We start from the raw sequence: 15598 nt of genomic DNA, 5'->3' as shown, positions 1-15598 counted from the left end.
CGTTGCAGAGCGTAATTTGGTAGTGGTAGCCGCGGGGATAAATGATGTCCTCAACGGTGAAGCCGCAAAAGTAGTGGTAAGATTATCGAAGGGAGTTAACGATTTAAAGGCGATGGCACAGCAAGTCCAGATCATGGTGTGCACAGTGCCTGAGGTGCAAGGGCGGAACGGAGAACTTGCCAAGGACGTTGCGGCTGTTAATCGGGAGATAAGGAAGGTAAGCCAGGAGAAAGGCTTTAAAGTGGCTGACATAAACAGAAAAATGCATAGAACAGGCTTTGGCGGAGGCTTTACACGAGATGACATCCACTTTAATGGAAGGCTAGGAGCCGTGATCGGCTGACGCCTGGCAGGCCAGGCAGTAGCTTTTCTAGAGGGTTCACTGCGGCTCAGGGCGTAGGGGTAGGTAGAAGCAAAGTAGAAAGTGAAACAATGGACGCTGACGTCAATAAAATGGCCAATAGGAGGTCCAGGAAGAAAACTACAAAAAAAATTAGCACCAGGATCAGCTACATAAACATGCAAGGCGGTAGCAAGAGAGCGAAGTGGGTAGAACTAGAACAGCAGTTAAAGGACGAAGAAGTAGGTGTATAAGCGCTCTGCTAGACACCACTCAGGGATCTAGAAGGCCCACCGTTTATTGTTGGCTACGTCTGGGAAGGGAGCAACAGAACAACAAGGGAGAGGAAGGGAGGAGGAGTAGGTATGCTGATACATCAAGGAACAAATTGGCAAAGAATAAGCTTAACTTGCAAGGAACATATCTGTGTATCAGGTACAATTGCCGGTAAAAGGACATTGCTAGGAGTAGTTTATTTAGGGACTGGGGACAAATGCAGGCGAGAGAATAAGCATCTAGTTAAGTGTCTCAATGACGATATAAAACAGTTTGGAGAAGGCGCCGATATTATTCTGCTGGGTGACATCAATGTCCACATCGATGATCTGGATGGATACACAGATTGTAACGGGAAGTCTATGCTAGACATCTGTGAGCGAAAAAACCTAGTTATCGTAAATAGAGAAACTAAGTGTGAGGGACAAATCACATGGGAATCCCGTAACGGGGAAACGAGTATTGACTACTGCTTAATGTTGCGGGGGTGTATAGCGAGCTCGCAATAATGGAAATACACGAATAGGGGAAGTACAGCCTCGGAAGTGATCATAAGCGTATTAGTCTACAGTTGGGAGCCCTGCTCAGAAGAGAAAAGCAGGGAAGTGAAAAATGAGTACGCGAAATTAAATGACGAACAAATAGCGCAACTATCGGCCGGCATAGAGGAAGCAATAGAGAAACATCCCATGGAAAAGTAGAATTATAATCAGTTAGAGCTACTCATTAGTAAAAAAATAAAAGAAGTAAAAGGAGTAAACCGATGGAGAGGAAATAGGAAGCCACGAAGTTGGTGGAATAGGAAAATTAGGGAGGCCATCGAACAACGACGGTCGGAATTACGGGAACGCAAAGAATTGAAGATTGAACAGTTACCTGAAGAGGAAACAGGCCAAAAATGGGAATCATATCGAAAAATAAACAAGTGCAGGTCGCCGTCCAGGCTGAGATAAAGCAGTCCTCTGATCGCTGGCTGGCTGAAGTTCGCGATGCAACTAAAGGGGAGGCCAGGAAAATTGTGGAACCATATAAGCTAGCTGGGCAAAGCAAATCACAGAAAGCAGGAACAGATTCACGATGCCGAGGGAAAATGTTTAGAGGGAGATGATACTGCGAACTACACTGCGTCAGCTATAGCTGAGTCATTTAGGAAAGACGATAGGGTAATCGCCCCAAATTAGGGAACAACACAGGATAGCATATTAGAAACCAGCTTATAACTGACCACTCTTAGCTGGGAAAAGGCGGAAGCAAATATCCCACACCGCAGGTCCGCAGGGATAGACGAAATTCCAATCAAGTTAATAAATGAACTTGGCCCAAGAGGGAAGGAAACGCTGATCAAAGCATTGGAGGCAATCATAACAAATAAGCAAATTCCGCACAGCTGGAAACAGAGTAAAATGAATTACATTTATAAAGCGAAAGGTGATAAGACGAGCATAAAATCCTTCCGACCGATTACAACATAAGTTATTTACAGGCTGGCGATGCAGGCGGTGAAGTTACAAATGCAGTCATGGGTAGAAAGTAATAGAATACTCGGAGAACTGCAGAGCGGGTTCAGAAGTGGTAGGCGCTTAGATGATAGCCTGTTCGTGCTTACCAAGTGCATAGAAATAGCTAGAACAGAGCTCTCTATTTAGCCTTCCTGAACATAAGCGGTGCATACGACAACGTGAACATGGAATTCATGCGGAACGTATTAATAGGTGAAGGTATCGGTCGTGAGGTAATTGATTTTATACAGGAAACATATTGAGAAAATAAAGTTTAAATAATGTTGGGAATGAATGAGGAGTACAACTGTCGAGGTACACAAAGGATTAAGACAGGGTGGTCCTCTATCACCGCTGCTGTACATGCGTTATATGATAAGTATGGAAAGAAGGCTACAAGGAAGCAATCTAAGTTGTAATCGGTCGTACATATTTGGCGGAAAGTTTGTTGAGCAATGACTGCCTGGTGTAATGCATGCGGAGGATATTGTTCTGTTAGCAGACAGCCTGGAAGATTTGTAAACTCTGGTTAATTACTGTGGAGATGAAAGAGACAGTCTAGGTTTCAGTTTTAGCGCAGCGAAGTCTGGTGTGATGATTTTACCGATACAACTGATCAGGAGCTTACTATACAAGGCCATGAAATACCTTAAGTGGCCGAATAAAAATACATCGGGGTATGGGTAAATGAAGGGCAGATGAACACGGAAAAGCTCGAGCAGTCTCTCATAGCAAAAGGGCGTAGAGATGCCGGGATAATGAAGCATAGGGCATTGTGGGGTTAAAACACGTATGAAGTACTAAGAGGTATTTGGAAAGGAATAATGGTGCCGGGGCTTACTTTTGGGAATGCAGTTCATTGCTTAAGGGCAGAAGTTCAGTAGAGATTAGTAGTAAATCAGAGAGCTGTTGGAAGATTAGCACTAGGTGCCCACGGGAAAACCACAAACGAAGCAGTACAGGGGGATATGGGCTGGGCATCGTTCGAAGCACGGGAAGCTCAGAGTAAAATATTATATGAAGAACGCCTGAGGAAATCGGGCCATAACAAGTGGGCAACTAAGGTAATTAAATACCTATACAGAAAGAGCGTTGAGTCCCACTGGCGAAAAGAACTAGAAAGCTAACCAGTAAGCATGCCAGACACGAGGACGGAGAAAAAAAGAGCATTAAACGAGAGGTTTAAATACGCGGAAGGTAAAACTTGAATAAATTCAATGGAATAGAAACATAGTGTTGAGCATAGTGTATACATACTGGACACAGCGTACCAGGAAGGAAGCGTTTTATGATAACTCAAGAGGCAGTGCCCTACTCTTTGAAGCTTGGTCAGGATGTCTTAGAACACGCAGTTATAAAGAGAAATTTAACGAAGAAAATGATACATGTGCTGTGTGTGGTAAATCTGTAGTACCAATAGAACACCTCATGCTAAAATGTGATGGTATCCATAACGATGTCGATACAGGTACCGTATCTCTTTCTGAGGCCCTTGGGTTTAAAGATAGCAATATTCATGCAAATAAATCTGCGGTGCAAATTGGCAGAAGGCGACTGGAGGATTGGTGGTTGAAAAGCAGGGAGGTTACATAAGGTTAGAGGTGTAGAAAGACGTATTTAAATACAATGGCAAATTTTAATAACCTAAAACACAGTCAAACAAAAATGAAGGAAACAAAAGCTAAGGATGGTGGCAACTGCCGTCACCCCGTTTCAAACGACGCGTTCCTACCTTCCATCCATCCAATCATCCACTTGCCCTATGGGAGTTCCCGCTGTTTATGAATCCCTTTCTCTGTGTATGCGATTTCGAGGAGCTTTCAGGCAAAGCAACCTGTCCAGTGCACCTAACTAGTCGAAATAGCCAAAATTTATTGGGACAGAGCTCCGGGGGTAACCGTGTCTTCGAAATTCCAAAAAGTGATGCGGATACTGTTTGCGCTGAGCTACACGCCCCTAAATAAGCAAGGAGCCTAACAGTAGTAAAAAGTTAAGTATTCAATATAAGTTAACCAGCTTGATAGTTGGCACGTCTTAGCTGTGTTCTCATATATACTATAGCAGGCCTACACTTGGGCTACTTGGCCTACACTTGCACCAGGCCTACACTTGGGCTACACTTGGACTACTTCACTTGGACCTCAGGCTTGTTTGTTCAGATTCGCATGTGTGCTGGGTATACGGGCCGCGAGGTAAGAAAGCGCTGCTATACCTTTTGCTTCGGCGCACATGAAGCTTGTAAAACAAGGCATTGTGAAAACCTGCCTGTCCAGTGCCCTAAAAAAGTCCTGCATCCACTTAGTTAGAGACAGTTTCTGAAAGCAGATTGATCGCCTAAGGGCGAACGGCTATCCCCCCCATCTACTTTGTGCTGTGGCGGAGGGCATCCTGAAAAGGATGACAAAAGGATGACAGTGGCAAAGTGGCAAAAGAAAAACCAGACAAAGAGAGTGTCGTCTTGCCGTATATTCACACTTTGTCCCACAATCTCAAGAAGATTGCCCAGAGAATGAACATCAACGTGGCGCTTTCAGCACCCCAAAAACTAAGCAGGCTCTGTAGGCTGACGAACCCATCGGGAGAACAAGATTCAGGCTGCAGGATACGACATGCCAGCAGGTAAGTTGATTGTACTTAAGACATCGTTTATAAGATACCACTGACATGCGGCCGTTTTTACGTCGGCCAGAGTGGACGATGCGTGAACGAGCGTTTCTGAGAACATGCCAACAATGTGAAAAAAATGCGGGAAACTTTGGCTATTCACTGCCGTGACTGCTCCGGACTTCCCACAATCTATAGTTATCGACCGGCATCCTTCGCAAATCACAACGGAGATATTAGAGGCGCTAGAGAATGATAGCACGGGCAGTGGCGTAAGCACGCCATCAATCGACCTTTCAAAAAAGATGATGTATCTGAGCAGGTATGAGTGACATGACTTTTTGTATGCTGCTGTTATTGTTAGTTTCTGCCTTCCGCCCTTTCATGTGCCTATATATCTTTCGATGTTTCCAATAAACGTCAGTTGGAAGTTAGCGCTTGTCCTTCGTCTTTATCTGCGTCCGTGTTTTTTCGCGCTATTCGTCTTACAAAACTACACCGCTCACACTGATATGCCGAATAAAGCGCTCTTCTAACTCAAAAAGCCTATTTTTAAAAATTGTGTAAAAGCTCAGGTGAAACAACCTTTATATATGCAAGAACAAGTCGCCAAAAATTGAAAAGCTTAACAGAATATAATTCACAACCTTTCAGCTACAGATTGTTTCACCTAAGACTTTACACATTTTTTTTTTAAATATAGGCTTTATGAGTAGGACTGTTTTTTTCTCGCTGATAGTAGATGGCGAAATTCATGTCACAGTTCCTTCAGAAAGTAAGGTGCAGGGCATTCCTATTGGACATTGGCTTCCCCATCGGTAGTTCATAAACTATTAAATAGTACTCACCACCCTGCAGCTTAGTATAAGTGCATCCACATTGATATATACTGCATAAATATGTCCTAATGTACAAAAATAGTGAATTATGAACACACTCCATGTAACAGTTAAATCTTCACCGCATACAGTGAAATGCCACCAGAATGAACGCCTGTTTATCAGTTAAACCTTCTCTGGAGCCTCATGTCCACCAGGCTTTGTATCTGGTAGGCTTTCGTTTGGTTTCATAGCTTAATAATGACTAATGCTTCACAGCTTCGCAGAAGTTTCGTGCTTTAGTAGGCCCAGAAGGAGATATTAGATACTAGCGATGACGAAATCGAACCTCAAAACTGGCGAAAACAGTACTGTCGGTGTGACTTCTTCCACATCCACGAAGAACCACAATACATCCAATCCTCCGGCGCCGGTCGTAACAGCACGAAGATTATTAACGAAACGAATGTGTCACTGCGTTTATACAGAGTAGAAACGGTGCAGGTCCGGTTTCCCGTTCGTTTTTTTAACGGCTCTATGAGCATTCCGCTAATGTGTTTCAATTAGACCGGTGAGGGGCGTCTGCTACTGACCATCCACTCTTCGTTTCTTGCCTGCGCCGCCAAGTGCCGCATGGATTGGTGAATTAGCGAATTAACGCCATGACAAAATTACATTATTTGAAGCGATGTCTTCGTGAAGCGAAAAAAGATATTAAGCTTCTAGTGTAACAGTTCATCGTACGTCTTACCTCTACTTCAATACTGCAATTTGAAATGGTATGCATTTATTACATTTGATGTCAATATGCAGAAAGAGAGCAAAAAGAGCAGTCAGGTTTATCTTTAATCAATACGACATTGTGCTCATTAATGAACTTTAGGACAGGGCTGCGTTGAAGGCATTATGTTGTGAAATGTAAATTGAAACGCAAAACGCATGAATAAGTTACGTTTTCTTCTGGCTGCGCTAAAAGACACAAACATCGTTTTACTGTGCGTCCTATTCAAACACAGAACAATGATTTCAAATGCTCATTCTTTTTTCGTTCGGTAGCCGAGTGAAACGACTTTGACAGTATCGGTGCTGAAGTGAATGTCGTGGGTGAAAATCTGGCACTGACTGAACTTAGTATGTGAAGTCTGTTCCCAGTCGTGTAATGATTCTGAATGCATTGTGCTTCCATTCATGTGTGTAACATAGCTCTTGAATAGCATTGTTTGACATGTTTTATTCGTTACCTATCCTAATATCGTGATGTCTACTGATGTAAATCACACCGTGGTACGGCCCGTACCTTGTGGCTAGCAGTATTGTAAATAAAGTAAAAAAAACTACAGCATCCACAAGCGCGCTGTTCCCACGCGCTGTCGCGACAACAACACAGTGCTATAGGAGCTGACTCCTCGCGCCGGTAGCTTTGCCAGTGCCACAGAATGTTCTCCTCTAGCTTGGTGGTTCCTTTCCCAGATCCGCCTAGTGTACTTTGTGCATCAGTGATCACATGACGCCCCCTGCAACTCGTGAGCGTGTCATTTCTCAGCCTCCGCAGAAGTCAGAGAAAACGGCGACTACGAGGAGATCCGGATTAACACGCCTGCGAAGTAGAGCAGTGGTTCTGCTTCGCGGTGGGATTCAAACACGGCACAGGTGGGATCCTGAGGTGCGTGCTCCCGATGCCGAAGAAAGGAGAGAAGGGAGCCTGGCTCAAAATGCGTGTTCCCGCTAAGCCGCCAGTCTCACCTGGTCAGGAGAACTGCAATCGTGCTACTCGAGTGCTAGAGCTATCAGCTCAACGCACACCCGGCCGAATTTGCGTGTTCGGTCACCAATAGGTTACCGCAGACACTGCGAATGCCATAGTGAGGCACGATTGTGCACCCAAGCCTAGCATTGCAGCAGGTTTGATGATCCCCTGGAGTTTATTATGCCTTCGCTTCCACAGGGCAAGAAAGTGTGAGGGGACGTGGGTGGTATTCAGCCACTCACCTGCAAGGCCTGGTGCACTGGTTCTGGCAGAAAGGCAGCCAATTCATGGTCTTCATGTAGTCGTTGCATTTTACTGCGGGGGAGGAGAGCCGTGAGAGCCCAAGCTCAGGCACGCAGCGTGCGACACTCACGGTGGGCGAGGTACTCGCAGAGGTTGCCCTTAAGCACATGCTTCATTGAGTACAGCTTGGGGTAGCAGTCGCACGTGTTCTTCCACTGGTCCGCCAGGCACTTCTCGCTGCACTCCTGGTATCGCCAAGACGGAACCAAACGGGAAAACCTTGGATGACCGCCTTCATATATACTACCTAAACCTAGGATTTACACGTTTCCTTTTTATTTTTTATTTTCATTCATGCAAAGCCCAAACTTTTGAGGCATGCCAGTAATTCCTAGCAGTTGTTTTATTTGCTCGATTAATCAGCTCCTGCCTTTGAAATCACCCTGCTTGCAATGCAAGATGGGAGGACTGTTTATCGCACTGATCTTTTTTTTTCAGATTCATCCGCTGGTTCTTCTCGGAATAAACTGCCAGCGGCGACAACGTCGCTTAACAAAACCGGCCGGTGACAAGACTAAAACGCCCTTTACAAAACAGGCTAACTTTGCCAAAACAGATAACCTAAGGAGCTTCCCAAACCTTTTTCGAATGAGAGAGTGTTAGCGTAATCCTGACCGCAAGCAGTGCCTTCTCCTCAGTCAGCATTCGCAATTTTCGCAGGAACTCCGTCTCGGCCAAATTTAGTGACTCGTGCAGTTATCCTGAAAAAGCGTCTTTTTCCGCATCGTGCACAGCAACTGACTGCCAGAATCTAACGACGGAACCAGAATCACTGTCCGCGAATGCTCACCATTGTCCCGAACTGTAAATGAGTGGAACAAATAGTCGCCCAAGTTCATCATAATCATCATCATTGGCCCGACTGCGCCCATTGCAGGACAAAAGCCTCTCCCATATCTCTTAAATTAACCTTAACCTGTGCCAGCTGCGGTCATCTTATCCTCGCAAAACTTATTAATCTCATCTGCCAACCTAACCTTCTACCGCCGCCTGCTAAGCTTAATTCCCTTCCCTTGGAAACATTCGGTTACACGTAAGGACGACCGGTTATATTGCCTTCGCATTACATGCCCTGCCCGAGCTCATTTCTTTCTCTTGATTTGGACTAGGAAGTCATTAACTCGCAATTGTTCCTTGACCCACTCGGCCATCTTCCTGTCTCCTAACCGTTCACTTATCATTATCCGTCCCTTAGCTGAAACACTTGTCCTCATTTAGAGCTGAACCCTTTTCATTACCTCCAACGTTTCTGCCCCACAGATAAGTAACGGTAAACATCGGTAAACTGCTACTCCTGACCTTCGCGAACCTGAAAATGTGATCCACCCCATTCTTATTCCTCCAGTTATTTCATTCTCGTGATCCGGGTCGGCACTCACTACCTGCCCTAAGCAGATGTATTCCTTTACCACTTACAGCGCCTCATTACTAGTCACAATCTACTGTTCTCGTCCGAAACTTTTTAACATTAGTTTAGTTTCCTGCACATTGATTTCTAGACCCGCCCAACTTACTAAAGATGGTTAACTGCCCACTGCTTGCATTTTCAGAGTTATGTTTCTCTGTGTTTGTCTTATTTTTTCGCAGTTTCTATTCTGGTACTTCTATTTTGTACTTTAAGTTGCGTTCAACTTTAAAACCTGTGCGTGTTCTCTTAACGTGGGAATCATATCTTTTTCCATTTCTGGCGCACTGCTTTACGTAAACATGTTTGCTTTGTATGTCCCTCCTGCTTGCATTCATTGAAAGGAACCGCAGTATTTTCTAAATAAAAAATTACGGAGGAAGACTGTCTCTCATCGTGAGCGACCACTTAACTATATTTGTTTACTAGTTAGTACTAGTTAGAAACTAGTACTAATGTCTCAAAGGCATTTAGGGGGAAGACTTTATATCAAATGCGTATACCTTACAAATCATCACACTAAAGGCCATTGACCTAAAGGCCTTCACTTCACGCTATGGGCCTTTGACGTAAAGGCCATTGGGCGTCTCTGCGCACACTCGGCCTGACGGGAGTTTTTGTGGCGCAAGCTATATCGTCGTCGGCTGTCACCGCCTGAAGTGGTGCGCGAAAATTGGTCAGCATTTTCATGACACGTAGGATGCTCAGCAACATTAGCGCAGGAAAATTTTTTCATGCAACCCTATATATACGGTGCTTCGTCCACCAAAATGTCGCAAAGAAAATATGCCCTGCAAAGAAAAGTGATAGGTGTAACTTTGGAAACCGTAAGCGGGAAAAGTGGGTGAGGGAAAAACGCGGTTGATGACATCCAAGTCGAAATTAAGAGGAAGAAATGGACTGAGGCAGGGCATATAATGCGAGGACAACATAAACGGTGGTCCTTCAGGGTAACGGAGTGGATTCCAAGAGAAGGCAAGCGTTGCAGGGGGCGGCAGAACGTTATGTGGGCGGATGAGTTTAAGAAGTTTGCGGGGACCGAATGGCCGGAGCTGGCAAACGGCAGACAGGGCTAGTTGGCGAGACAGGGATGAGGCCTTTGCACTGCAGTGGGCGCCGTCAGGCTTGTGATGAAGGTTATGATGACGCAAACACAGAAATTTCAACAGAAGCAGTGACAAATGTGAAATCTAGTGCTGTACCATTTCACTGTAAAGGTGACTTAAGCGTCCCAATAGTTAGTTTCTTTAATATTTTGCGAGCTTCATTTAAATTCATATAAAGGATGACTCAAAGAGGTATGTCAATGCAATAAAACTGAAATTGGTATTTCATAACTCCCTTTAAAATTTTACTCGATATTTTTGGGTCCAGAATAAATATAACATACTTTAGTGAAACAATCTTAGCTAAATAAACAATCAGGCAAAATAAAATCATTTTGAGTTTATGTGATTGCGGCCCATGTTGCATTTTTGATAATATTGCACTTATACTGCTTATAGTCTGTTTCAGGAGCTTTAGAATTTGTTTAGTTACAATTTATGATATCCTTGTATTGTTATTTTATCATTGTATTGTTATTGTATTCAATTGCCTGTTCTCGTTTTTCTGTTACTGACCATTCATATATATGTTATCGATCTCTCCCCCCCCCCCACCATTACAGCTACAACGTTTAATGACTATTCCTCTTCTGTGTTTCTGCTAGGTTATGACCGGAAAATTGATTTCAGATAAAGCAATCTTCATGTACCCGATGTAACTATAAGTGAAGCAGCCATTTTCTCCGCTCTTCTTCACCTGAATATAAAGCAATCATCTGGGCCAGATGACATTGCGAATACGTTTCTTTACAGGTACGCGAAATGGTGCGCGAAATACCTATATTAATTTCAATGTCAGTCTGCATAGAGGTGAGGTCCCCAGTGATTGGAAACTGGCTAAAGTTGCCCCAATTCATAAAACTGGTAACAGGCTCCGCGTCACAAATTACAGGCCAATAAGCTTGCTGTGCACTGCAGGTAAAGCAATGGAACACTTCATTTCTAAGCACATCACAACGTTCTTGGAAGAAAACAACTTTTTAGCTGTGTCCCAACATGGTTTTCTCCGAGGGTTATCGACTACGACAGAGTTATTATGTACTTACAGCGATTTCTTTTCAGCTCTTGATACAGAAGGGCAAATTGATGCCATTTTTCTGGATTTTGAAAAAGCGTTTCACCGAGTACTCCACTGTAAACATTTAAACTTAAGCACATCTTAGAAAATAAACAAATTCTGCAATGGCTTGATTCATACTAATCCCACCGGCAGCAGTACGTGCAGGTCTCTGGTTCAAGTACATCGATCACTCCAGTGCTCTCAGGAGTGCCGCAGGGCTCAGTCCTCGGGTAACTTATTTTTCTTATATATTTAAATGACCTCAAGTTCGATTCTCCTGTGCAGGCTCGTTTTTTTGCAGACGACGGCGTAATTTATCACACAATTCTCTCCGAATGCGACGAGCTAATTATAGATAACTATTTAGGTGCTGTTAGTAATTGGTGCAACAACTTAAAACTGTCGTTAAATGTTAGTAAGTGCAAACAAATGACCATAACCAGGAAAAAGTTCCATTGATGCACTCTTACAAAATTAACAGCGTCTCTCTTGAACGCGTAGATGAATTTAAGTACCTTGGCGTTACGATCAGTTCGAATCTAAGTTAGAGCCAGCACATTAATAACATAAACTCCGTAGCATCTAAAAGACTATGGCTTTTAAAATACCGACTAAAACATGCTTCCACTAAAACATAGCTTGTGGCGTACACTTCCCTAGTGCGTCCATTACTCGAATATGCTGAGGTAGTATGAAACCCGCCTACGAAAATGGATGCTAAATGTATGAAGTGTGTCCAAAAAAGAGCACTACGTTTCATTTCCAACCCATACGGAGGACAGGTATCGATATCTAATCTTCTTAGCTGTTCCGGTTTACACACTTTGGAATCGCGTCGCAAAATGCATCGCTAAAAAATGTTGTTCGACATCGTCAATAATCACACCAGAATAGGCTGACAATAATATGCAATGCAACAGAACACGACAAACTCGGCACAAACACGGTAAAACAATTGTAGTGCCCAAATGCAGAACCACTGCATACAAACTGTCGTTCTTCCCAAGAACGATAGCCGATTGGAATGCGTTACCTCGCGAAGTGGTCACCTTATCTTCAGCCGAAACATTTTTATCTGCAATAAACCCCAGCCGGTCAAGTTAGGGTGTTTGCTTCCGTTCTGGAGTGTTGCCCTTGTCGCGATTTGTTTTTAATTTTAATGTAGAGTGTTTGTTACACGTCCATTATTTCAGTTGTTCACAGAAATCTTGCTGCCTGCCTGCAGGCCATTTTTTCCCTCTTTTTTCGTTGTTGACAAATCACTGTGCAATTGCATCCCCACTCCTGTCTTGGCCACTAAAAGGTGGCTGGCAGTATTGAATAAATTAATAAATAAAATGTAATACCCAATTTGGAGCCTTTAAGGGATAATAAATGATGACGATGTTGAGTGCGCCAGCAGTGTGGTGAGCGACATGCCGTTCCTTTCACCTATGTGTGGCGCACTACTCTTTTTCAATCCATGACTGCGGTTTCAGAAGACAGCATATAGAGGGTGGTTTTTATACCTTTCAAGATGTTTACGTCAAAAACTGTGAGATACGCCGGTGCAGTTAGTTAGGCTTAATTGCACAGCAGGGCAGACAATATGTACCTCATTAAGACCAGTAATTAAACAATTAATGAACCTAAATTTACAGATCAACTTTTTATTTTTTATTTTTATACTGAAAAATTGATTTCAACATCAAAGGTGTACATTGCATTATATTTTCTTAATTGGCAATGTGAACCTAAATATCTAACGCCAAAAATACGCATTTCAAATCTCGTTGAGTTGGCTATCGCGGATGCAATGGCATCTTTCGAACTTGTAATAGATCTAATCCAGGCTCATTTGATGTACTTAATGATCAAGGACAAGTGAATTTCATTTCCACGACAATATCGCGCGCAGTGGCGCAATTTTATAATTAGATAACGCGGAAAAGCAAATAAACAAGCTTTCAGATGCGTATTTCTGACGTTCAATAGTTGGAACCACATTGGTGATTAAAAAACTTAAAAACAGTGGTCGCCTTGGACATTGATGGCCATCAGTTTTGCAATACAACTTTGCCCCTAAAGTAAAACGTTAAAAAATTGACGGTATTAGTCGTCTAATTATTGATTCATATGAAACACATAATGTCCGCTATCTGTACAATCCAGCTCAATAAAGCGCACCGACGTGTCTCTCACACTTTTTAGACCACATATATATGAAGGTCTTAAAAAATCACACTGTATAACTTCCATAAACTTCTATTGCAGGCTGCCGATGACATGCTGCAGGCTGCGCTTGTGCGTATCGTATGGTTTCCTTGATTAGTGCCCGCTCTTTTCGCGTAGTAGAAAGGAAATGAAATTAAATACTGACAGTTACGAGATTATTCGCAAATCAAGGAATTTGTGACTCCTTTTTATGACAAACTAATGAATCCTCAGTATCAACCTCACCTCCTGTTGAATAACGTCGCTGGTGTAATTGAAGCGCCTGGTCATTTCCTCGTAGTCGGTGCACTGCGTCTCGTACGGCGACTTTAGAGACAAAACGTTCGTCTGAAAGGAAGAAACGAAATGATGTGGCACCGAATGGGAGACGTGAGAGGCGAAATTTTAGAGTAAAGTGTAGAGTGCGATGTCAGTGCGCATTAAAGAACCCCAGATGGTCGAAATTTCACGATGCCTTCCCCACGGCGTCCCTCATATCCTGTGTCACTTTGGGACGTTGACCCCCCCCCCCCCCCCCCCCGAGCAAAACAACATAAATAGACGTGAGAAAAAGCCGTGCAGCAAGATCGACATGGAAGGGCTCAATGGTGCTGAGAGATTACGAACTGTCGCAGATTGGAGAAGTTTCCTCGCAGATATTCAGTCGTGTAGAAGAGGGAATCTTAGTGGTGGCAAGAAAAATGAAGTCACGTCATCAAACGGCCATAGGACGCACACAGCAAGCCGAGCACTGCCATTCAAACAGTCATGTAATGTTTCTGCTGTGAGTGAATGAAGGATGAAAAGGAAAGTGCACGGGGCCTACCCACTGGCTCAAGCTGTGCCACAATTGCTGCCACGTGAAGGCAGTAGGAGAGTTAAAAGATGTGAGAGAACAGATTAAAAGAACAGGCGCGCGTCGCAACAACCGCGTCCACGAAGCGACGACTGTCAGACACATACCCCGCAATCATCATATAACGTTCTTTCGTCTTTATGTACCCCACTGGCTGACCTCAGTGTGGCACCAGTTTTTCCCGACTACTTACGTACCAAAATTATGAGCAGTCGTTAGTCGTGCATCATTCCGGTTGGTTTCATACGATTTCTCGTTCCATATACAGCTTACATATGCTAGACAAGTTGGAGGCTAGCTTGCGACAGGGATTCGACCCGACGACATATGCCCCTTAAATTGTGTGCCTTCCCAGACTCTTTACCTCTTCTCTTAAGGCGCGGGTGAGGGGTCCACAGAGATGTGAGAGAGTTACTACACATTTCCTTTTCTGAAAAACGAATTTCAGTATGAAAGTTACGATGCAACCGTTCGTCCTACACCGTTGCTGGTGGTGTCATACAATTTCCCTTCGGATATAGCGCACCGAGTGTCCATGTGTTTCACTCGGACCTATGTGGATTCAGGGTTTTTAGAATCAGCTTTCGCAGGCGTTTTATTTCTCAGTGCGGAACCAGCGTACGGGTCAAACGCTCACGATGACACACCAATTCTTTCGCCTTCACAGCACGTAAGCAGTCCTAAGTGCCCTTTGAACTTTTTCAAAGCTTCATCCTACCTGTACAATGCACGGGCGATCTTAATCCTAAATAAGTAATTCAAAAGTAAAATGCTTCTGGCGACTAATTTCGTGGCGGCGTGCATTCTGTCGCATGGGCAGCAACGAAATAGTGGACTTGATTTCTTCACCAAAATTAATGGCAGTTTGGACTAGTGTGCATGCATCTGCTGTGGCAAGAATCTAGAGGCTTGAATCACATGAGCGCGAAGCAGAGGTGTTTGATCTCTAGTTGATGGCCCTCCTTTGTTCGTCGTTGGTAGCGCTGAGTACCACCTGCTTGAGACATGCGCAGCTGAGGCTTCGAACAGACCTTTTGCTTCAAAGGCGCAATAATAGCCCGAGCTTCGTGCCGAACTTGTCACGGGTCACCCTTTGTCGAGCCCATCAAGCAGCTAGCACATCGGTACCTGTTGGGCGCTGAGCGTATATCGCTTCCCCGGTCGGAACATGGCGCTGCTGCTGACACCGCCGGTGAACTGCCCCTGCTGGTGCACCAGGGCGGACATGATGGCCTCCTTGGCCGGCACGCCCTCCAGCTCTGTGGCCAGCCGGAAGGTGACACCTGCGCCAAACCGCAAAGCTGTACGTAAATGCTGCCTAGTGGCATTCGACGAAGGGGGCCCAATTTGGATAAGTGCGACCACGATCGTGACATTGGCCCGCTGGGCTG

The 15598-nt window shown here is 44.3% G+C and overlaps 1 protein-coding gene across 1 annotated transcript in view; it reads right to left on the bottom strand.

The window, feature by feature from the left end:
- Window positions 1–15598, bottom strand: part of LOC144120335 (uncharacterized) — a 210745-nt gene that overhangs the window by 28265 nt on the left and 166882 nt on the right. Inside the window, exons 17-20 of the mRNA XM_077652708.1 lie at window positions 15336–15490; window positions 13598–13699; window positions 7658–7772; window positions 7527–7599 (exon numbers count right to left, since the gene is read on the bottom strand). Coding sequence (XP_077508834.1) covers window positions 7527–7599; window positions 7658–7772; window positions 13598–13699; window positions 15336–15490 — 445 coding nt within the window. The remainder of the gene's footprint in view (window positions 1–7526; window positions 7600–7657; window positions 7773–13597; window positions 13700–15335; window positions 15491–15598) is intronic.

Source organism: Amblyomma americanum, chromosome 2 (genome assembly GCF_052857255.1).
Source record: "Amblyomma americanum isolate KBUSLIRL-KWMA chromosome 2, ASM5285725v1, whole genome shotgun sequence".
NCBI lineage: Eukaryota > Metazoa > Arthropoda > Arachnida > Ixodida > Ixodidae > Amblyomma > Amblyomma americanum.
The sequence above is the reverse complement of the archived record's forward strand: the minus strand, read 5'-3'. Positions and strand labels throughout refer to the sequence as shown.